General features: G+C 38.9%; 1 protein-coding gene across 1 annotated transcript in view; it reads left to right on the plus strand.

Annotated features, from left to right (window-relative positions):
* Nucleotides 1-20,239, plus strand: part of LOC140719000 (meiosis inhibitor protein 1) — a 156,048-nt gene extending 135,809 nt beyond the window's left edge. Inside the window, exons 17-22 of the mRNA XM_073033308.1 lie at nt 6,315-6,426; nt 6,586-6,646; nt 6,829-6,923; nt 13,182-13,359; nt 18,120-18,288; nt 19,952-20,239. Of these exons, the coding sequence (XP_072889409.1) occupies nt 6,315-6,426; nt 6,586-6,646; nt 6,829-6,923; nt 13,182-13,359; nt 18,120-18,288; nt 19,952-20,239 (903 nt within the window). The remainder of the gene's footprint in view (nt 1-6,314; nt 6,427-6,585; nt 6,647-6,828; nt 6,924-13,181; nt 13,360-18,119; nt 18,289-19,951) is intronic.
* Nucleotides 20,240-24,537: the final 4,298 nt, after the last annotated feature.

A 24,537-nucleotide genomic window follows, 5' to 3' on the forward strand; every position in this document is an offset into this window, starting at 1 on the left:
TACCCAACAGAAGCGAGGGACAGGAAGGGACAGAACCAACTGCAGGGTAACGGCAACCGGCCTGGCTTACCCAACGGAGGCTAGGGACAGGAAGGGAGCTCAGTCTGGGGTGGCTCCAAGACTCGAGACGGCTGGTAACTTCGGTGGGCTATGGAACAGCCAAATCCATAACTCACTGAATGAACTATCCTTCCACCGGTGGGTTACTCCAAGCAGAGACTGACGAGACAACCCCCCAACTATACTCAATCCCAGAGCCACTTATATTCCCAGCCAACAAGATGAGCATCAGGTGCAAATGCGTGAGTCCAACCGAAACAAGGGACAGTCGGAGGACCCGGAGTCTGTGAACTGGAACGTGAACCGGAATGCGGACTTCGGACCGGACCATGACAAAAAGTCTGTAAAGTAACTTGCACAGCTAGGTGAATGTGCAAATAAATGCAGATGAACAGCAAGATTTTAACTTTGGAAAATTAGAAAAGCAGAATATTAACAAAATGGTGTGATTCTAATTGTATTTTGGCATTCAGATGGTTGATGTCCTCAAACAACAAACAGGATTATTACCTCATCATGGTGGAGAGGCTTGCATGTTCCAATGACTCCAAGAGTGATGTCATCTTAGGCACAAACTAACGGAGATGGGAGTAGACTCTCACATGGTGGATTGGATAGTGGACTACTTGACAGATAGACCTCAGTATGTGCGGTTGGGAGACTGTAGGTCTGACACGGTGGTCAGCAGCACAGGAGCACCGCAGGGAACCGTACTCTCTCCGGTCCTGTTCACCCTGTACACATCAGACTTCCAATATAACTCGGAGTCCTGCCATGTGCAGAAGTTCGCTGATGACACAGCCATAGTGGGGTGTGTCAGGAATGGACAGGAGGAGGAGTATAGGAAACTGATACAGGACTTTGTGATATGGTGCAACTCAAACTACCTGCGTCTCAATATCACCAAGACCAAGGAGATGGTGGTGGACTTTAGGAGATCTAGGCCTCATATGGAGCCAGTGATCATTAATGGAGAATGTGTGGAGCAGGTTAAGACCTACAAGTATCTGGGAGTACAGTTAGACGAGAAGCTAGACTGGACTGCCAACACAGATGCCTTGTGCAGGAAGGCACAGAGTCGACTGTACTTCCTTAGAAGGTTGGCGTCATTCAATGTCTGTAGTGAGATGCTGAAGATGTTCTATAGGTCAGTTGTGGAGAGCGCCCTCTTCTTTGTGGTGGCGTGTTGGGGAGGAAGCATTAAGAAGAGGGATGCCTCATGTCTTAATAAGCTGGTAAGGAAGGCGGGCTCTGTTGTGGGCAAAGGACTGGAGAGTTTAACATTGGTAGCTGAGCGAAGGGCGCTGAGTAGGCTACGGTCAATTATGGATAACTCTGAACATCCTCTACATAACACCATCCAGAGACAGAGAAGCAGTTTCAGCGACAGGTTACTATCGATGCAATGCTCCTCAGACAGGATGAAGAGGTCAATACTCCCCAATGCCATTAGGCTTTACAATTCTACCGCCAGGACTTAAGAACTTTTTAAAAGCTATTATTAATGCTTTTTGAGATAGTGATTTAGATGCATATCTTATTTTTTACTGAGTTAAGTATTGTATGTAATTAGTTTTGCTACAACAAGTGTATGGGACATTGGAAAAAAGTTGAATTTCCCCATGGGGATGAATAAAGTATCTATCTATCTATCTATCTATCTATCTATCTGGATATTATGCTCTTAGGAAGACAACACGTAGAGAAATGTTTGAGAAAGAGGTTTCAGGCATAAAGATCCAAAAGGGCATCAGACAGAAATACAATTGGAGTAGGATTATGGTCCCAACAGTTACAAAGGTGGAAAAAGACTGCAATGGGGAAATGGTCCTAACCATGAAGAACATGTGAACCCAAATGCAAATGGAGCCTCCACTCTAGACATGAGACATGCAGACTTAATCAAATCTAAAAGTCCAGTAGTGATATAGAATCAACAAAGGCTGCTGTGCTATGATACCTGGAATCCTTCGGCCAAATTTTACACACACACTGACAGATGCAAGATGGTTAATGGACACCCATGTGAGTACAGATAGCAGTTCAGCAGCTGTATCTGTAACTAAGCAGGAAATCAACATGAGGAAATCTGCAGATGCTGGAAATTCAAACAACACACACAAAGTGCTGGTGGAACACAGCAGGCCAGACAGCATCTATAGGAAGAAGCACTGTCGACCTTTCGGGCCAAGACCCTTCGCCTGCTGTGTTCCACCAGCATTTTGTGTGTGATCTTTCGTTATACTTTCATTCTCCATGAGTGATGAGGAGGGACCTGGAAAGGGTGAATGGTCGCTAAACAAAATGTGCCTCAGACGTAGGCTGTTGTTTTCTTCTAGTTGTGCAACTGCATCCAGTAGGATCACTATCAATGTGATCCAAACACAGAAAGGCTAAATATTTGGAACCTGGAATGTGATAATGCTCATGACAAACTAAAGAATGATTGCCTGATAGAGAAACTTACAGATAGAGGTAGCACGGTAAAACCATACAAACATAGAACATTACAGCACAGAAACATTATAATATTATAACCTTATTAAACCTTATTAATATCCTTGCTGTAAAACATCAAAGATGTTCTCACCAAAACCCAAATCACCCAAATTACTGGAGACGGGTGAATGGAATTAATAGAGGATGTAGCTTCTGACAAAGGAAATTGGAAAGTGACTCCACATTCATAGTGCTGGCTTCACCAGCAAGAGCAAGCTTCTTGTCACACACCCTGAACTCCCCTTTGATGTTGATGAATGGTTGCTCATCTTTCGCTGCACACTGGTGAATTCCAGTGATTGCGTCAGGGAAACATTAAATCAATTAAATTCAGGCTCCATTCTTGTTATACCCTTGACATTGTAAATTGGAAGATGAGGTTAGTGTAGAGGATAAAAATTTTGGCATATATGTCTCTATTGTACAACTCTCTCACTTGAAGTACAGTCCAGTTTGGGGATACTGATGAAAAACAGAAATGCTCAAAATACTCATCAGCTCACTCAGCATTTATGGCAGCAGATACATATCTGCTTAAAGTTGATAATTTTTCAGATGAATTACCTTTTATCTAAACTAGAAAAATGCAAAGATAAAATAAGAAAGGAAGAAGAGGAGGGAACAAAGGAAATGTTTTTATTAGGATGAAGAATAAAATATATTGAATATCAGATGTATTAATGATGCTATCTAAATGATCCCACCCTCTAACTTCTTAGAGTTCTAATGAAAAATTATCAACTATAAATGTTAACTGTTTCCACAGATACTGACTGCCCTGCTGAATAGTTTAAGGATTTTCTGTTTTTCAGATTTTCAGCATCTTGTTCTTTTTATGCTTTTAAGTCTAATCCATCCGTGTTCAAAGGTCAAAGTAAATTTATTACGAAAGTAGGTATATGTCAGCATATACAACACTGAGATTCATTTTCTTGTGGGCATACTCAATAAATCCATAATAGAACTTGGGTGTTCATTATATATATATATATATATCAACAATATGAGATGAAGAGACCTTGAAAGTAAGTCTGTAGATTGCAGAAACATTTCAGTGATGGGGCAAGTGAAGTTTAGTGATGTTATCTCCTTTGGTTCAAGAGCCTGATGATTGAGGGGTCATAAATGTTCCTGAACCTGGTGGTGTGTGTCCTGAGGCTCTTGTACCTTCTACCTGATGGCAGCAGTGAGAAGGGAGCAAGTCCTGGTTAGTAGGGCTCCCTGATGATGGATGCTGCTTTCCTTCAACAACATTTTGTGTAAACCTGGCCATTAGTGGGGAGGGGGGCTTAACCTGTGATGAACTGGGCTGTATCCAGTACTTTTTGTAGGATTATCCACTCAACAGCATTGGTGTTTCCATACAAGGCTGTGATGAAGCCAGTCAATATACTCTGCACTAAACATTTATCGAAGTTTGCCAGAGTTTCAGATGTCATACCAAATCTTTGCAAACTCTTAAGGAAATAGAAGCACTACTGTGCTTTCTTCATAATTTTACTTAAGGACCAGGCCCAGTACAAGTCATCCGAAATAATTACACTGAGGAATTTAAAGTCACTGACTCTTCCTACCCTTGATTCTCCAATGAGGACTAGCTCATGGACCACTGGTTTCCTCCTCCTGAAGCCAGTAGTCACCTCCTTAGTCTTACTGACATTGAGCTGTTGTTATGGAACCACTCAGCCAGATTTTCAATATCCTTCCTATATGCTGATTCATCACCACCTTTGATTAGGCCTATGACAGTGGTGTTGCCAGCAGACTTGTTTGTGGCATTGGAGCTGTATTTAGCCACATAGTCATTAGTGTAAAGTGAGTAGAGCAGGGGGCTATGCACACAACCTTGTGGTGCACATGTGCTGATGGAAGAGCTGTTCAATGGTTCCATTTAATATCAGAGAATGATATTCTTAATCTCCGCAGACATCCACAAAACAGAAGAAAAAGCCCAAAGAATGAATGAATGACAGAAAAAATGTAAGAACCCCAAAGTCCCCTTTCTCCCTCTTACACAAAAGACCCCTCCCCCTCTCATTCCAGCAGAAAGCATCAGCACCCCTCCCCCCACCAGCCACCATGTAAACAGCATCAAAGCCCCCAAAGAGAGAATTTGATGGCTCTGGACCTTTATTCACTAGAATTCAGAAGAATGAGGAGTGACCTCATTGAAACCTAACAAATGGTGAAAAGCCTTGAAAGAGTGGATGTGGAGAGGATGTTTCCTATGGTGGGAGAGTCTAAGACCAGAGGACACAGCCTCAGAATAAAGGGGAGTCCTTTTAGAATGGTGATTGAGAGACATTTCTCTAGCCAGCAGGTGGTGAATCTTTGGAATTCTTAGCCACAGCAGCTGTGGAGGCCAGGTCTTTATGTATATTTAAGGCAGAGGTTGATAGATTCTTAGTTGGTCAGGGCATTAAGGGATATGGTGAGTAGACAGGAGATTGGGGCTGAGAGGAAAATTGGATCAGCCATGATGAAATGGTGGAGTAGACTTGATTGACTAAATGGCCTAAATTTGCTCCTATATCTTGTGGTCTTATGGCGCAGTCTCTCCCCCTCCCTCCCTTCCTCTCTCCCTCCTCTCCCCCTCCCTCACTCCCTCTCCCCCACCCCCAGGGATCTTGATGCTTATGGATTAGTTTTGAGGGAATGATGGTATTGAATGCTGAGTTTTAGTCGATAAAGAGCATCCTGGTGTAAGCATCTTTGCTGTCCTGATGTTCTAGAGTTAAGTGAAGAGCCAATGAGATAGCATCTGCTGAGACCTCTTGCTCTGGTACACATATTGGAGCAGACCCAAGTTGCTTTTCAACCAAGAATTGATGTGTTTCATTACCGACCTCTCAAAACAGTTTCTTCTCAGGCACCAGTATAATTGAAGCCTGTGTGAAGCAGATGGGTATCTCAGACTGCTGAAGCAAGAGATTAAAGGTCTCAGTCAACACTTCAGCCAGTCGATCAGTGCATGTCTTCAGAACTTGGCCAGGTACTCCGTCTGGGCTTAATGCTTTTCGTGGGTTCACTCTCCTAAAAGCTACTTGCATGTTGGCCTCAGAGACTGAAGTCAGAGGATCATTGGAGGCTGTGGGAGTTCATGATGTTTCCTCTATGTTTTGTTGGTCAAAGTGAGAAAGAAAGCTTTGAACTCATCTGGAAGCAAAACCATGTTGTCTCCTCTGCCACTTGACTTAACTTTATAAGAGGTGACAGTGTTCAAGCCCTGCCGCAACTATTGACCATCCTTCATTAATTAAAGTTTATTTTGGAATTCCACTTTGACTGTTGGATGGCTTTCAGATCTTCCTTGGACCTCTTGTAGCTTTCTGGTCACTGGACTTGGATGTCTCTGACCTATCCCTCAGCAGATTGCAAATTTCATGGTTTATCCAGGGCTTCTGGTTGGGAAGGCTCTGAATTATTTTGTGGGGATGCACTTGTCTACATTGTCTAAGGTCTGTGACAACTATGTATTCATTCAGATCCACAGATGGGTCCTTGAACTTAGCCAGTCCACTGACTCAAAGTGTTCCTATAGTCACTCCTCTGCTTCCTGCGACCTCCTTTTAGTTGTCCTAATCTCTGGAATTTTGCTCTTTAGAGCTCTGCCTGTATAACTTAATATTAAATAATAAATTTAGGGCTGAAATAATAGTAAACGAGCTTGTTTTTAAGTGTCTGTTAATTGCTTTGTTATGTTCTATTCATAACTTTTTTTTAAAAAGTTCCACCTCTGTATTTTTTTCTAACAGAAACATTATGAAAAGACTCCTAATGCCGCAGTGATGGAGGTATTCTTTTCTGTTCTCAGTGTCCAGTACAATGTCTTACCCAATGCTGCCAAACTATTTTCTTCTAAGCTAGGTATGTTATTTTTGCCATTTGAATTTACTCTTTTTATGTACACATCAACACTATTATATTCTTGACACTTCTAAAATTAATTACTGTAATCTTACCACAATAATCATTCTTATTTAAATTTGGACTTTACTTACAAGCAACCTGTCATTCTACTTACAGCTTCCTCATCTTTTATAAGATTTACAATGGAATTGAAAGTCAAATTCTGTACAGGAGGCAGGTAATCAATAGATCAGCATATTTATGTTTGACTGCTGAACGTAGCTGCCATTTTATTACTGAATGTACCTATTTATATTTTACTCAGTAATTTAAAGTTCATTTCCATTTCACTGCTCTTTTTCTAGATGAGAATTAAAACAGAAGATGCATTATGTTTTTCTTTATATTTTCTTTTATTAGAAATCCAAGATTGAACCAGGCTTGCTCAGACTTCCTTTGTGACATGTGTAAAATCCTGTTTACAGCTACTGAAGATATTCTGAATTATCAGAATGGTAGGGATGTGTTTATTTTTTCTTGCACCTTCCAGTGCCTCAAAAATACTTCCTTCAGGCTGTAACGGAGATCCAGTATTCTGACTTAGTATTTCTTAATGATCATCAACAGGCAGTATAATTTTTTTATTTTTTTTTAAATTTTTTTATTAGTTTTTCAAAACATTTTACAAAATTAAAAACCCCAAATCCCAATGAGGAGCATTAATACAGAGCAAGGTTAAGCATACAATATCAATATGCTACAGAGGAAGAGAATTTAACAAAAAAGCACCTAAATTAAAGACAAGTGAGCTTAGTGTCCTCCCCAAACCCCACAACACAAGAAAAAAAAACAACAATTCCAGACCAACAACCACACAATATAGAGAGTATAAGTCCGGACAGTCAAACTCCCAGACTGTGAATACGCTTAGCAACAGAGGATAATAATGCCTACTACCAGAAAAGAAAGGGAGCTGAAAGCAAGGGACCGAAAAGAAAAAAAAAACCCTAGTCAAGAGGAAGGTTATGAAAGTACTCGATAAAAGGCCCCCAGATCTTATGGAACTTTAAATCCGAATTGAGAACTGAATAATGAACGAATATGAGTTTCTTGGAGGAAAGCAATGTCAGCTTTGAGTTGTTTAATATGTGAGAATACCTTCCTCCTTTTAACAGGGTGGTTCAGTCCCTTTACATTCCAGCTCACAAATTTAAGTGCACTAGCCATGATCAATTACTAATGCATAAAAGGCAGCAGGCATATAAAAAATCAAGCGGTACAATAGCAGTCTGGGAGCAGAGATGTAAACATAGATTCGTAAGGTCAAAATATAAACATGGAGGCAGTATAATTTAACCAACCAAGTTGATCTGTCACCTTTTCCATGTCTGAATACCTTATAAGATGAAGCGCTAAACTCCATAACAGTGGGTAACACACATGTATTTTTGATCATGATGTGTCAATTCACAGAATCACAGAGCAGTTGTACACAAGAACCCTTTTGGCCTGTGGCATAAAACATATCAACTAGTTCCACTGCTGTCTGCTGCACATAGCCCAGCTTTTTTTCTTTGGGTCCATTTTAGGTATTTTTCCAGCTTCATTTTCTCTTTTGCCACCATTTCCTGGTATTTATTGCCAATCCCTAAACCAGTGCTGAAAATTTTGCTGGAAAATGGCTTAGTAGAAATTCCTTTCTGAGTTTCAGTCCTAGCTGTCTCTACTGCTGAAGGTTCCAGTGTTAAAGAAAATCTTCAGCAAATGACTTTCTGCAGAATCTATGATCTTTTTGTGTAGCTGGTAGTACAATCAGCCCAGTACTCCAGGGACTAGAGTTCAATCTTGACCTTGGAAGTATGAAGTTTGCCTGTTCTCTCAAGGACTGTGTTCAGTTTCAGCATGTGCTGGTATGTTGATTGGCTACTCCAAATTAGTGATAAAAGAATCAAAATGGCAATTGCTGGGTATGTGTTAGAGAATAAGTTGTGGAGCTATAGGGAGACAAGGAGAGGGAGAAAAGAATTTATTAGAAAAGCCTCACTGGGAGCGAACATCTACCTGATGGGCTAAATAGTCTCCTTCTGTAAAAAAATAGCAGACATTCAAATTCAGACTAGTAGATAAAGAATCTGTTCAAGTTTTTAACACACAATGTGGATATTATATTGGAAATCTGAAGTGAAAACCCTGGAACTAGATGACTCTAATCTCCTAAACCTGGGCTTCAACACCTTCCTTTGCAACTGGCTCCTTTATTTCCTGTCCTACAGACCATAATCATAAGGAAAGGCAGCCACACCTTACCACAATTATCCTTAGCACTGGTGCACCACAAGGCTTCATCCTTGACCCCCTACTTTACTCCCTAGATACTCATGACTGACTGTGTGGTGGATCTGCTATAATTCCATCTACAAGTTTACAACGGTAGTGAGATATATCTCAAATGACAATGAATCAGGGTACAGGAAGGACATAGAGAATCTGCTGGCATGATAGATAGATAGATAGATAGATACTTTATTCATCCCCATGGGGAAATTCAACTTTTTTCCAATGTCCCATACACTTGTTGTAGCAAAACTAATTACATACAATACTTAACTCAGTAAAAAAATGATATGCATCTAAATCACTACTCAAAAAGCATTAATAATAGCTTTTAAAAAGTTCTTAAGTCCTGGCGGTAGAATTGTAAAGCTAAATGGCATTGGGGAGTATTGACCTCTTCATCCTGTCTGAGGAGCATTGCATCGATAGTAACCTGTCGCTGAAACTGCTTCTCTGTCTCTGGATGGTGCTATGTAGAGGATGTTCAGAGTTATCCATAATTGACCGTAGCCTACTCAGCGCCCTTCGCTCAGCTACCGATGTTAAACTCTCCTAATGTCATGACAACAGCCTATCCCTCAATGTCAGCAAAGCAAAAGAGCTAGTTATTGACTTCAGGAAGTGGTCAGGGCACATGCTCCTGTTTACATCAATAGTCTGAGGTTGATAGGATTGAGGGATTCAAATACTTTGGAGTGAACATGGCCTATAGTCTGTCCTGGTCCAACTATGTTGATCCCATAGTCAAGAAAGCTCACCAACACCTCTGTTTCCTCAGGAATTTAAAGGAATTTGGCATGACTCCTTTGACCCTTACCAATTTTGATCAATGCTCCATAGAAAGCTTTCTATCCAATGCATCATGGCTTGGAATGACAGCTGCTCATGGCCACACCTTGGGTAATGCTGCATGAAAGTGAGCTTTTTCTGTCAGGAAGTAACTATATTTCTGATTCATTAGTGATTTCAAGACAATGGTCATTTCCTTTGTTGTGGTATTATATTGCCATAGAAAATATCTTGAAAATATCTGTAAATTGCTTTGATGCAGCTGAGCTGTGGGAGAATCAGTGTGGATTCTAGGAGGGATTCAGGGAGGAATTAGCAGGCATATAAGAGAGAGTAGATTGCAGGATGTGGAAGCAAAGGTACTGATGAAATTGTTCTGAGAAGCTTTCCTCTGTCTCTTGGTACACATGACAATAATAAACCAATAGATCACAGATCTATAGAACCAGCATGCATTTTGTAAGGAGATATGAAATATATAGCTCATGTTTCACCCAAACCTAGTAGCATGTGAAGAGAAATTTCCAGATCTGCAAGAAAGGCGCCAATATATATACTTTGACGAAATACAGGAAGCCTATTAGAATACATGGATGGGTAAAATTTTATGTAAACAAGTTGTGAAGTAACACATTTCTTCATTTGTGTTTTTTTTCTGCATCTTTGTGTTGCTTGTCTTATCTCTAATTTACTGCTTATCTCTAATTGCCCTTAGGCAATGAGTCAGTGAGCAATATTTTTGAACCATTATATTTCTTATGTTGAAGTTCAATGTCCATTTAGGAATTAGACGGCAGAGGGGAAGAAGCTGTTTCTGAATTGTTGAGTGTGTTCCTTCAGGCTTCTGTACCTCTTACCTGACGGTAACAATGAGAAGAGGGCATGTCCTGGATGATGGGGGTCTGTAATAATGGGTGCCGCCTTCCTGGAGGTATTGTCTAGATTTATAATTGCAATTCATTTTTAGATGCTACACAATGCTTTATGCTGCTGGTGGAAGTAAAGAAGGTTCAGGATGATGGGTGGGGTCTCAGTCAAGTGATCTGCTTGATGATGTTGAACTAATTCTGAGTTGTTGGAGTTCTATTTACCTGGTCAAGTAAAGAGTATTTTGTCATACACTTATATTGTGCCTTGTAGTTGGTATGACTTTCTACAGTATACACAGCATCTGACCTGCTCTGGTATCTACAATATTTTGTGTCAGTCACATTTTAGTCTCTTGTAAGGATGTTTAAAGTGAAAGAATCAGTGATGTCAATTAATATCAAGGATAGGTGGCAATCAATTATCTCTGCTATCCGTTTCACTTCCATCTCTTACCTTATATCTTGACTATTTATTGAGCTTGATTAAAATGTCAAGACACTTAAACTTCATATGACATTGACATTGGGACTACGTCCTAGACATTGATCAATAACCTCACTCCTGGCAACCTCCTCTAAGCCACAGTAGTGTAGTGGTCAGCACAGGGTGTTCCAGAGTTCAGAGATCTGTTCTAGCACTGTTCTGTAAGGAGTCTCTGTATGTCCTCCCCATAGAATGTGTGGGTTTTCCTTGGGTGCTCTGGCTTCCTCCCACAGTCCAATGACAAAGTAGGTTAATTGGTCATTGTAAATTTTCCCATGATTAGGTTAAGGTTAATGGGGGTTGTGCTACTTTTGTGCTATATTGCTAAATAAAATAAAATAAATAATTACAAATAATGGAACTTAATATCTGTGCTGTGGGGTTTCTTGGCTCTTAGAGTATGCAGGCCCTCTCCATGAAAACCTTTTCACAAACTGGATTTTGAATGCAACATCTGAAGAACTGGGATGCCTTGTATCTGTACATTGAAGTAATACATAATAATACACAAGCTCAAGAGGATCTTGAGCAGCTGAGTCTTCAGTTTATAAAAAAGATTTATGAAATCAGACTCAGAGAGATGCAGTGTCTGTCCATTGTCAGCAGTGACAAAACAGTGTTAACAAAGGCGCAGTAACTATCAAGCAAAATATTTTACACTAACCCATTTTATTGTAATTGCATTCTTTTAATTTCTCTCTCTTCCTCACTCCACCATAAGATTCTGCCACTTGTCTACACACTAGGCAACTAACTTACCTCAGTTTTGGGACATGGAAGGAAACCAGAGTTCCTTGAGGAAACCCACACGAGCACTTGGAGAACATGAAAACTCCACAAAATCAAATTTGAATCCAAACCATTGCAGCTATGAAGCAGCAGCTCAGCTAATTATTTTCTGTTATTTTTCAGGTGTATGAACAATTAGTATAATTGCCATTGCATCCTAAAGATTTCAAAGATTATCTTAGAACTATTTTATTTTGTTGGCCACTTACTGTAGATTCCCCTGTTCTTCTGTTCTTTTCTGGTGTGCATTAAATCTCCTAATGTATTGAAATATTTTCTTCAGTGAAAATCTTTGGTATGAGTAATTTCCTACAACAAAGAAGGAAGTCATTCAATACATTGACTTTTTTTTAACCAGCCTTCAGATCAATTCTATTAACCCTATTCCCCACTTTATTTCCCTGTAACCTATTCTTCCTCATGCCCCTATCAAATCCCCCATGATTTATTTGCCACTTACCTATATATGGAATACCTTACAGTAGCCATTAACTAATAGGATATCTTTAGGATGTGGGAGGAAACCAGAGCACCCAGGAGAAACCCAACTGTCACAGAGAAAAGGTGCAAACTTTACACAGACATTAGGCATTAGGCTAATTATTAGCCATTAGGCTTTACAATTCTACCGCCAGGACTTAAGAACTTTTTAAAAGCTATTATTAATGCTTTTTGAGATAGTGATTTAGATGCATATCATATTTTTTACTGAGTTAAGTATTGTATGTAATTAGTTTTGCTACAACAAGTGTATGGGAATTAGTTTTGCTACAACAAGTGTATGGGACATTGGAAAAAAGTTGAATTTCCCCATGGGGATGAATAAAGTATCTATCTATCTATCTATCTATCTATCTATCTATCTATCTATCTATCTATCAGACATTACCAGAGTTAAGGATTGAACTCAGGTTGCTGGAGCTGTGATACAGCAGCTCTACTTGCTCCCTCACTGTGTTGTAATTATATTTTAGTTCAGCTTTGTTAAATAGGTTATAATAGATGTTATGAACACTTGGTGTATATAAAGAAGTAAATACAGAAGTTGGGCAATGTATGCATTAATTTTTACTTAATTTGTCTCATTTACTTTCTTGTGCTGTACTTCTAATTTTCTCCATTTATCTCCTGAATTAATTTCCTCATGCTGAATTATGGCTCCATAAAAAACAACCCATGAATGCCTCAATCATATTCATACTTTGCCCTTTTATATATTGACGTAACCATCAATTATAGCAGGTATCACTGCCAAATTATTTGCATTTCTTCTTCAGTTTCTACAGATGCATAAAAAAGGACCAATTCTGAGCTAGTAATTTTTATTCCTTTATTCAGGTACCTTAATGCAAATTTAGCTGCCAGATTACTGCACTTGCTTGCTGAGTTTGTTTAATCCACTGCATAAATTGTTCATGATTCAATGTTAGAAAGTTAAATGGAATTAAAATTAAAACATCAAGGTATGCCATTGTAATTAACTATGTTCAACTTTCTTCTGATCGTAGATTTGGATGACGTATCTGCACTTTTTGCGAAGTATATTCCGCATCTGAACTACACATTTTTAGATACAATATCTGTGCTTTCAGAAGGTTTTGACACAATCGGAATAGATGAAGACCTCCAAAGCCGCCAATATTGTCTGTTGTTATTATTGTACTTGGCCCATATGTATGATAACAGGTAATAGCTTAATTAGAAAGATTAGTTAGTTTTTACTAAAGAATTCACAAACTTGCTGAGTACAAACCATAAATTGAAGTGTTTAATTCTAACTATAGGAAAATTACAATAATACAGTATCTTCACAATTATAGTTCACTTGCTTTTGAAATAACTTTATCAATGTTAATACAGGGAATAAAAAGTATTCCATCTTTTTATTGGCTGTCATACTAATTGGAAGAGGAGTATGCCATTTGGCCTCTTGAATCTGCTCCACTATTCAATATGATCACAACTAATTGAATTGTAACTTCAACTCTGCATTCCTGCCTATCTCTGGTAACCTTTATCCCCTTTGCTTATCAAAAATCTATTTACATCTGTCTTAAAAGTATTTAAATATACTACTTCCAATGTCCTTGTGAGTATGTGGAAATATGAGATTATTAATAATGCAAAGACATGTTTGAAAGAATGGTGTTATTGGCAACTTATCATTCCGGGGTATAGAATCTTCAGGCATAATAAGAGGAGCTTTGCAATATTAATTAACATCCATTATTGCAACAATTAGAAATAAATAGGTCACAACTACTTTATTAGTGATATTCTCACAGAGAAGTAGTTATACAGGCAAATCACAGGTGGAAGAATAATGAGTTTATAGCAGAGGATGTCAACATCTGAACATTTAACTGTGATCACCTCGGTATGAAAGGTTTAGAGTGGGTAGACTCTTTTAGTGTGTCAAGGAGAGCTTTCCATGCTAGTCTGTAGATCGTTGCATTAGAGAAAGGACAGTACTAGATCTAATCTTAGATAATGTACCTAAGCAAGTGGTTGGCATATTTTGAAAAAAACTGGCAATAGGTCTGCAAGATTCAAAGGATAAGGATGGACTAGAAATTGTCCTGAATTGAGGAAAGGCTGATTTCAATAGTGTAATACAGGACTAACAAAAGTACGTACACAACGCTGGAAGAACTCAGCAGGTCAGGCAGCATCCGTGAGAAAAGAGTAGCCAATGTTTCGGGCCGAGACCCTTCATCAGGACTCTTTGATCCACTAACAAAAGTACATTGGGAGCAGCCTCTCACGGTCCACTATGTTGTAGTAATTCAATAAGTCAGTGTTTAGGGCTAACAGTTATTTAAAGGTGAAAGGTAAGATCAAGATAGATACTTTATCGATTGCAAAGGAAATTACAGTGCACACTTGTAGCATTACAAGTGCACAGATATAAATATCAGAAGAGAAGTAGAAAGAATAAATAATGTTACCACAAAACAGTTCTAAAGGAGGGGGTCATCACTTCCCCAGCTATAGCTTGACTCATTATAGAGCGTAATGGCCAAGGATAAGAATGACCTCGTATAGCGCTCTTTGGAGCAGTGCAGTCTATTACTAAAAGTACTCCTTTGTTCAGCCAAGGTGATATGCAGAGGGTGAGAAACATTGTCCAGAATTGCCAGAATTTTCCATAAGGTCCTTTGTTCTACCACAGCCTCCAGTGTATCCAGTTTGACTCCTATAACATAACCAGTCTTTCTTATCAATTTATTGAGCCTGTTGGCATCACCTATGTTGATGCCATTGCCCCAGCACACCACCGCATAGAAGGTTGTTACTGGCGACAACAGATCAGTAGAACATATGAAGGAGAATCCTGTATACACCAAAGGACCGCAGTCTCCTTTGGAAGTAGAAGTAATTCTGGCCTTTCTTGTACACAGACTTGGTGCTCCATTCAAGTTTGTCATCTAGGTTGCACCCCCATGTACTTGTAGGTCCTCACCACATCCATCTCCTCACCATCAGTAGTAACAGGGAGCAATGTAGCCTTGGTCTTCCTAAAGTCCTTCAACATCTCCTTTGTCTTTGTCTTACTAATGTTGAGCTGCAAATGATTCAGCTTACACCATTTAGCAAAGTCCTCCACAAGGGCCTTGTATTCATCCTCCCATTCTCCCTCTATACACCCAACTATTGCTGAGTCATCAGAGAATTTCTGCAAATGACATGACTCAGTGTTGTATCTAAAGTCCAATGATAAACCTGATTCTGATATGGGTCTCTGTTGTGAACTGAGAGCGGGAAGGGGGCAAGGAGGGGTAATCTTTTTTCAACTTGTAGGTGGTTAAAAAAAGAAATAGGGCAAGTAGTGGGCATAAAATACCACTGGCAGATAAAATTAAGGAAAACCATATAGAATTTTAAGAAGTATTTTAATGGTAAAACAGAAACCAGGGAAGAGTAAGACTGCTAGGTACTGAAAGAAAAATCTGTGCATGGAGTCAGAAAACCTAGGTGAGTTCTTATGTGAATGTTTTTTATTTGTAGGAGGATGTTGTACTTAGAGAATCCAGGGAGTAGGCAATGAGATTCTAGAACAAATTTCCATTAAAGTAAGAGAGAAAGCTTTCAATGTCATACTGGGCTTAAAAGTGGTTAAATCCCTGGGACCTGATGAAGTGTATTTTTTGACAGACATTATTGATCCGGAGGGAAATTGGGTTTCGTTAGTCGCACCAACCAAGAATAGTGTAGAAATATAGCAATATAAAACCATAAATAATTAAATAATAAGTAAGTAAATTATTCCAAGTGGAAATAAGTCCAGGACCAGCCTATTGGCTCGGGGTATCTGACACTCCGAGGGAGGAGTTGTTAATTTCAAACTGTGAACCCTGACCATGGATGAGGTGTCAGATGACTGGAGGACAGAAAATGTAATACCCTTTATTCAAGAAGGAGAGCATAAGACATGGGAGCAGAATTAGGCCATTCAGCCCATTGAGTCTGCCTTGCTATTCTATCATGGTTGATTTATTATCCCTCTCAGCCCCAGTAGGGGTTGCAGCAGGAATAGGTCAGGTAATTACTTGTCAGTAATTTCTTGTCAGTGACCAGGAAGTTGTTGGAAAAACATTCTGAGAACAGGATTAATCTGCAAAGGTAGTCTTACTAACTTTGATTAGTTTCTGGAAAGCTGGAGAACATTCATAGACAGCATATTTTTAGTTAGGAGTGATTCTCTCTGATCAATTTGATTTAAGTTTGAAGAGGTAGGAGAGTATATTGATGAAGGCACTGCATTTAATATAGGCCATGTGGACTTTATTAAAGCCTTTGATGAACTCCCATCTGGTAAACTGATCCAAAAGGTTAGAGCCCATGGAATTCAAGACAAGTTTACAAATGCAAAATGATCCTGAAGTCCCTTAACTTCAGCCTCAAGTTGATTCTTAGAATGTGTCGATGCTTTTGCCTTCTGCATGATTTTTAGAATTCTTGGAATTAAAGATATCAGTCCTATTTTTCAATAATGTAATGTTCTCACATATTTGACTTACTTAACTTTAAAATCTTTTGAGCTTCAATGTTAACTTTTTCATTGAGGCCTACTTCACATGTTTATATTAATTTTGATTAATTTTATTTTCATTTAAATACCTTGTTTTGTAATTTCTTCTGTCCCATCTAATTTTGCATTGAACCTAATGTTTAGTATTAATTAAAACATAATATTCTTTCCATTCAAAAATGTAGTGAGAGTGAAAGCAATAAACTCTGAGTCATTCAGTAAGATATCACTGCAGGAGAACTGTTAGAATATTATCAGAAAGATAATAAAACACTTTTTTAAAAAGTGCATCAATATATGTTATGCAAGGAGATCTTTGACAAGTTGTGACTAGTGGAATAAATGCCTATAACATCCCAGTTGGTGGCACTATAAAATAGTAGTACAGTATAGTGTTCTACTCTGCTTCTGAAATGCAGATAATATGTTTGATCTTTGTGAGGTAATCACTTCTCTGTTTTCCTTTACCAGTTTCCCTTCCCTGATCATCTACCCTAGCCCAATAATCCACCATTATATTTAAAATTGTATTTAAAATGCTGGACTGCAAATCTAGATGAACAGAATTATTTCAGGAAAACCAATAATATAATATTCAATCTTTACTACAAACTGTTGCTGGATTCATCCCAGCAACTGTCTGAAATTGGATCAGACTATACCCAACCATGGTTACATATTTGACCAGGGAAACCTGCAGATCCCTGAACTGCAGGTCATTAGAAGTTTGCAAAAGACAAACTATACAGCTAAAGAACAAAAGACAAATAAACCTATGACTAATAACTACTTATTGTAAATAAGCTGTGCTATTGTGCTGTATTGTATTTCTATTCTGAAGTATTTAATGTATAGATTTATATTATAAATGTTGATACAGCTGTTAAGGTGATAAATATTAATATAAAAAGATTATGCAAAGTACTGCATTGAATAGGAGGTGTACAATCATAAATGAGACATATATACAAAAATAGATAATCTATATCCTTACCTATTGTATAATGGGAGTTGCTTAGGAGTAACTCAACTAAATTGCTTTCTGACATTTTCACAGTCTATACATAGAGATTCATCTTTCCCCTGTCTTATTTCTAAAGCTTTGTTCAGAGGCTTTGGAATTTTAGGTATGGAGTATACTTCTCAGTGGTCTTAACTGCTAATACATCAATGTCAAGAAACTTTTTATTTGCCTTTTAACATTTAGATGATAAAATCTGGCTATGTGAATGTTGGTATATAAATTTAATGGTTGGATAGTTTTTTTGTTTTTAACAAAAAAGTTACTAAAATAGATGCTTTAATACTGGAATTAAATTATAATGATTATGACTTTCTATTAGTTTCTGTGTCAGGCTAAACACATTTGAAGATCATACATATGAAGTGGTTCACTTGTTTTTTGTTTCCTCAGGCTTTTTTCAGAAGGTCCTTTATTCAAAGCCATCAGTAGCTTTTTACGCTCATCCTTCAATCGAGGACATTCACTTCCATCTTTTGTGCTTAGGGCTGCAATCTATCTGTTGTCTATATGCCAAGAAAAGTGCAACAAGCTAGATTTGGTAAACATAGATGTATTTTTTGTATTGTGAGTAAAATTGGTTCTTCTGATGTTTTAGCATTAAGTTGCACATTTCCATGTAACAGAACCAAATTTTTTTTAAAAGCTAAATAGCAAAGATAAGTGATAAAATGTTAAGGGAGAAATTGCATCTTATCTAGTTGGGTTAAAGTCATGAATTTATTGAGTATGTCAGTTTTTATTTGTGGCAGTATGTTGTCTTACACATGCACAGAAAACACAAATAAATGTAATTATAGTGTATAAATGTAAAAAAGACTCCACAGATGCATTGAAAAAAAATATATTGAGTGAAAATAGTGATGGAACATAGAACTGTGTGGTAGACTCTTTGATCCATAATATCTGTTCCAACCATGATGCCTAGTTAAACTAAATCTATCTACCAACATATGATCCATATCCCTCCATTCCTTGCATGTTCGTGTGCCTATATAAGTGCTCATTAACATCAACATTGTATATGCTTCTACCAGCCTCCCTGGCAGTGCACTACAAGCATCTACTACTCTGTGTGACAGAAAAAAAACATACCCTTTAAAATCCCCCCCAAAACACCTGCAACCTGTGCCCTCTAGTATTTCACAGTTCCACCCTGGGGCAAAGACACTGATGATCTATTTGATCTTTACTTTCGTAATGTTATAAACTTTTATCAGGTCTTCACTCAGCATTCAAAGCTCCAGAGAAAACAATACAAGTATGTCCAACCTCTTCTCAGAATTAATGTGATATTTAGAACCGTGATCAATAGATTGTCAAACAATGTGGAATTAAGGAGGCTCAAGTAAATAAAAGGCACTGTAGAAACAGATATTTATAGCAAGGATTTCAAAATATTAAAATTAGGCAGAGCTGCTGAAATTTACAGGGATAGAAGATGAGGTTACAGCAGAGAATATCTTGAAATAGTCAAATGGTAGGATATGGTAAAGGTGGAGAAGAACATATTACTTAAGCATTCTTTGTGGTGAATTTGGGTTCGGCCCTAGACAGCAATAGAACAGGGAAATGGAATCAGATTTTTTTCTTCTGGAGGCTGAAGAAAATGGCTTCACACTTTCTATAGTGACTCATTCACCTAAGTCAGCATTTATACTGTAGAGTAAGAAATCCTAGAATGTGGATGGATTGGCTTTTGGGGCTAGTATATTGAGTAGCCAATTAAGGAACTTTGAATATTGGACAACAATAAATTGTTAATGATCTTAACATCTGAGATTCAAAGAGATCATAAGGTAATAGAATCCTTAATTAAGGTGGCAGATGAAATAGTTCAGTCTGAAACTAAGTTCCTAAAGCTGCACAAAAGAAACTGTCAAAGTATGAATAGTGAATTGGCTGTGGGGAATTCATTAAAATGCTTAACAATGGATTAGCAGTAGCTAACATTTAAAGAACGCACAGGAAATGCTATATTTATACATAGCTGTCTGGCCTAATACAAAAAGTCAACCACTAGCAAAAAAAAGATAATGATAGTGTTACGGCTATACAATAAAGTAGGATGTCTGAGGATTAACTGCAATTTCTATTTAAGGAAAGAGGAACAAAGAAATTGATACAGATTGTGAACTATTTATTTGTAGAAATTCTTTTCACTTGGAAAAAGCTAAGTTCTCGCTATAATTATTAGAATTCAGATCTTTTCCCTCTCTTTTTAGATATCACTGAAATCCATTTGTAAATTCCTGGAGAGCACAGCCACAGTTTCTTCTGTGTATACCAACCACCCATTAGTTCTGAAGTTTTTTTTCCACTATCCAGAATTGACAGACAGATTTGGTCACTGGATCTTGAAGTGTTGGTTTACACATTTTGATATCAACTCTGACAAGTATGAAAACCTAGTTCCTGGCTTCCAGAGTGATGCAAATTGCTTGATGAATGTTATCCAAGGAAATCCTAATGTCCTCCTAATTCTTCTGGTAAATAACAATATTACTTTCTAGAAGAAAACTGTAAAACTGTACAGGGAGATGATAGGCAGGTAAGGAAAAGAGATGGGATAAGGGAGAGCAGAATGGGTGTTGGGAAAAGAGAGCAGAGGAGGGAGGAGAAATTACTGGAAATTAGAGAAATTGATGTTTTTGCTCTCAGGTTGAAGGCTACCAAGCTGGAATATGAGATTTTGCTCCCCCATTGGCAATAGAGGAGGCCATGGACCGACATGTCGGAATGGGAAATAGAATTAAAATGGATGGCCACCAGGAAATCCTGGCTGTTGCAGGTGGAGCAAAGGCACTCAACAAAGCAGTTTCCTAATCTGTGTTGGATCTCACCAGTGTAGAGAAGGCTGCACTGGGAGCACCAGATGCAGTTTATGATCCCAACACACATGTGGTGAAGTCTTGCCTCAACTGGCAATACTGTTTGGGACCCTGAATGCTGGTGAGGGAGGAGGTAAATGGTACGTGTAACACTTGTCCCACTTGCAGCGATAAATGCCAGGAGGAGGGAGATCAGTAGGGAGGGGTGAATGGACAAGGGAGTCACAGAGAGAGTAATCCTTGTAGAATCCAAAGAAAGGTGTGCTTAGTGGTTGGATCACATTGAATATGGCAGTGGTTATGGAGAATTATATGCTGGATGCTGGGGCTTGTGGGTAGTAGGGGATAACTACAGTTAACTTCATTCACCCCATCACTGAACTGTTCCCACAACCTATGGACTCACTTTAAAGGGTTATTCATCTCATGTCCTTGATATTTATTGCCTATTTATTTATTATTATTATTTTGCTTTTTTTGTTTCTTTGTATTTACTGTGAATATCCACAAGAAAATGAATCTCAGGGTTGTATATGGTGACATAAGTACTTTGATACTAAATTTACTTTGAACTTTCCCATATCCCCCCCCCCAAGAACCACCCCCCAATCGACCAGTTTTCACTCTTCCTCTAGATTTAATCCAAGTACTAACCACACATTTCATCAACCAGAATCCCTACCCCATCTTGTTCAATCTGCCTTTCTTCTCACATGTAATGGTTCCCATTTTCACCTTCCTCACTTATCAGATTCCTGCTCTGCTAGCATTTGTGTCTTTACTTATCACTTGAAATGATAACAATTCGCTCCCCACCCCACAAATGCTGCCTGACCTGCTGAGTTTCTCCTGAAGTTTGGTTTTTGCTCAGATTCTAGTAACTTGGGTCTCCAAGGATCCCAGTAGTTGAGAAAAAATTTGAGAAGGTTATTCAGTAGGTATTTTGATATGTGAAAAAGTAAGGAGGTGAGGTGGGGTGAGTAGTACTTGTTTAACCACATGAGTACCTTCAGCAGTGGTAGAAGTACGTTCATTCCCAGCAAAGAACACCTATAGGGCCATGATAGTGGTCCTTTCATGGCAAGGTTGATACAGAAACATACAGATGGGTACCATGTTGTCAAGCCAGCTCAACTAAATGCATGAAATGACAAGGAGCACGAAAGACTGTAATCTCCGTATTCTCACAAGATGTTCTATCGTAGCCAGGAGACAATGACTTTCACTCTGGAGGCTTTGTGAATTTCCTTATGAGGACTTAATTTTTTTACGACTTAGAAGAAGGCAGCACATAGATACTGGCTGTCAGAGCAATCCCATTCGCCTGTTTCCCATAGCCCATCCTCACACATGCACATTAATATCCTTATGATTCTCCCATCAGGTATCTACATTAAAGGTTAATGTGTATCAACCATTTAATTTAACAGCCAGTATGTCTATAGGGAGAGGGATGAAACCGGGCAAGGCAAGAAAATGTGCAAATTCTGCATACAGAGCACTGGAGCTCAGAATCAAATCTGTGTTGCTAAAGTTCTGCAACAGGTTCACTATCTGAGTGTAATTGGGCTTGATGATGCCCCTGTTATTTAATGTTACTGCTAAGGCAGAGACTACTTTTCTGCCTCTATGCAGTCTCAAGCTAATCTGGCTAGAGGTTAATCTCTGCAATGTGGGGTTTCTAAAGGAATCATGATTTGCCACCATGGAGCATTAATAATCTGCTGTCTTTACTGAGCAGCAAAATGCCATACATAAGGAAATTGCTGCTACTGGTGGATGCAGAGATCCTATTTGTTAGTTCTCCAGGAGCAGAGAGAATTACATTTCAACAGCCGATTCTTCTGTATGAGCAGAGTGATGCAGCATGTCAGAAAATTGATTTTCTGCAAGAACAAGGAGTGCCATGCATGGCCAAGTCGATCTCCTCCAGTAGCAGAGATAGAGCATGCAATAAATTGTCTGTTCTGCAGGAGCAAAGGCATGCAATGTCTCTTTCACTCATATTTTTTCTTCATGAGAAGAATCTGCTTGGATAAGCCAAATTCTGACTCCAAGGTGAAGAGTGAAGAAATCTATAAGCCAGGGTAGGGTCTGTCAGTTAATTCAGCTGATGACATGAATCTTGAAATAATGGTTGTTGGTAAGCTTCACTTACTTACTGCCTGTTATATCGCTAGCATTTAGGGCAGCAGCAAAGGTCCTCCATCTCTGTCGTGTCCATGCTGTTGCACTCAGATAAAGAAGAATTCTTCAATGCTGTTTCTGTAACATTTATTTTGACCAGTCAGGGTTGTTAGCCCTGGAGGACAGTGGACCACTCGTAGTCTGGCCTTTACTCTTTGACCTGTTTGGCATAGGTGATTCTACTGAGAGCTAAAGCACAAAGCTCTTAGCTAACAAAGCTCCCGGGCCATTGAGGCACCAAGCCTCCAGACCCTGTGACAAGGTTGTGGACCTCTTGGAGGTGGCATGCTTCAGGTTAGTGTTCAATACTATAATTCCTCAGAAGCTTCAAGACTTTGGTATCCCTTTTTGTTCATGTGGGCAGCAGTTACTTCCTATCATAATTTGTCAACAGCATAATGAATTGTGCCCCATTGAGAGGAAGCTTAGAATTAATATGATCTTGGCCTCCACTGGGAGGACAGTCAGGAATGAAATGATGGTCGATTATCTTTCCCTGGAATGCCACATTTCTCAGTGGTATTGGTCTTGGTGAATTGAAGACTACAAATAAATTGCTTAGTGGCAGGGTCTAGCAAAATATTGTTTCTAATCTGAGGACGCAGGTCCTTGTGATATAGTCACGTCTTTGCCTTCTGCTCTGATGTCTTTGACATTTTGAGTGGCTAGCCATGGTTATGTTGATATCCTCAGTAATAGAGCGTGGTCAGTGGCAACATTCACAGCATAAATGTTGGAAAAATGACTCTCTATCAATTGTAACACCATCTGTGAAACTTGGAAGGCATTGAAGCAATTGTGTCCGCTTCTGAAGATGCCCTTTCAGGTCTCCTGATTATCAACAGAGGGGAAGAAAAAAGATTTTTTTAAATGAGAAAATCGAGCACACTTTCCCCTGAGGATGTAAAAAAAAACTTGATAATAATGTGGAACATTGTTCTCTGATTTATGTTGGTACAGGCAGAAAACAGTTGCATGGTTAATTATTTCATTTGTTGCATACCTCGTGCCAGGAATAGGTCAGGTATACCAACTTAAATGACACATTAGGTGCTTAGTCCAATTTCCCAATTGACTATTTTATTTGGATATGATCTTAAGCAGGTTCCTCTTGGGATAAAGTCAAATTTGAGTTTCATCATACTAACCTACAAGCATTGTATAGTTCAATTTCTAGGCTCTAATCTTCCGAGTGGTACCATTTAAAAATACTATGTACGACAGAGCCTCTACACTGCACTCTGTCCTGTTCCACCTGGCATATGGTGCCTCATATACCAGGATGCCGTTTATCGACTTCAGTTGGGTGTTTCATACAATCATCCCTTAGAAGCTGGTGGGTAAACTGTCTATTTTGGGTCTCAATGTCTCCCTTGGTAACTGGATCCTGGACTTCTTGAGAGAAAGGCTACAGTCAGTCCATGTTGGCAGAAACATCTTTTGCTCAATCACACAGAGCACAGATGCCCCCCACCCCACCCTGGGCTGTGTTCACGCTACTGACGCATAACTGCACTGCTAGATCCAGTTCAAAACAAATCATCAAGTTCGCTGATGACATAACAGCGGTTGACCTCATCAACAATGACAATGAGATAGGGTACAGAGAGGTGGTAGAACAGCTGGTAGAATGGTGTTAACAGAACAAATTCAGTCTCAATGTAGATAAGACCAAAGTGATGATTGTGGACTTTAGGAAGGTGCAGGCTGACCACTCCTCACTGCACGTACACTCCTCATCCATGGAAAGAGTTAGGAGCACCTGGGAATGGAGGCTGAAGGTATTCTTTCCA

The sequence above is a fragment of the Hemitrygon akajei genome, chromosome 31 (genome assembly GCF_048418815.1).
Source record: "Hemitrygon akajei chromosome 31, sHemAka1.3, whole genome shotgun sequence".
NCBI classification, from domain to species: Eukaryota; Metazoa; Chordata; class Chondrichthyes; order Myliobatiformes; family Dasyatidae; genus Hemitrygon; species Hemitrygon akajei.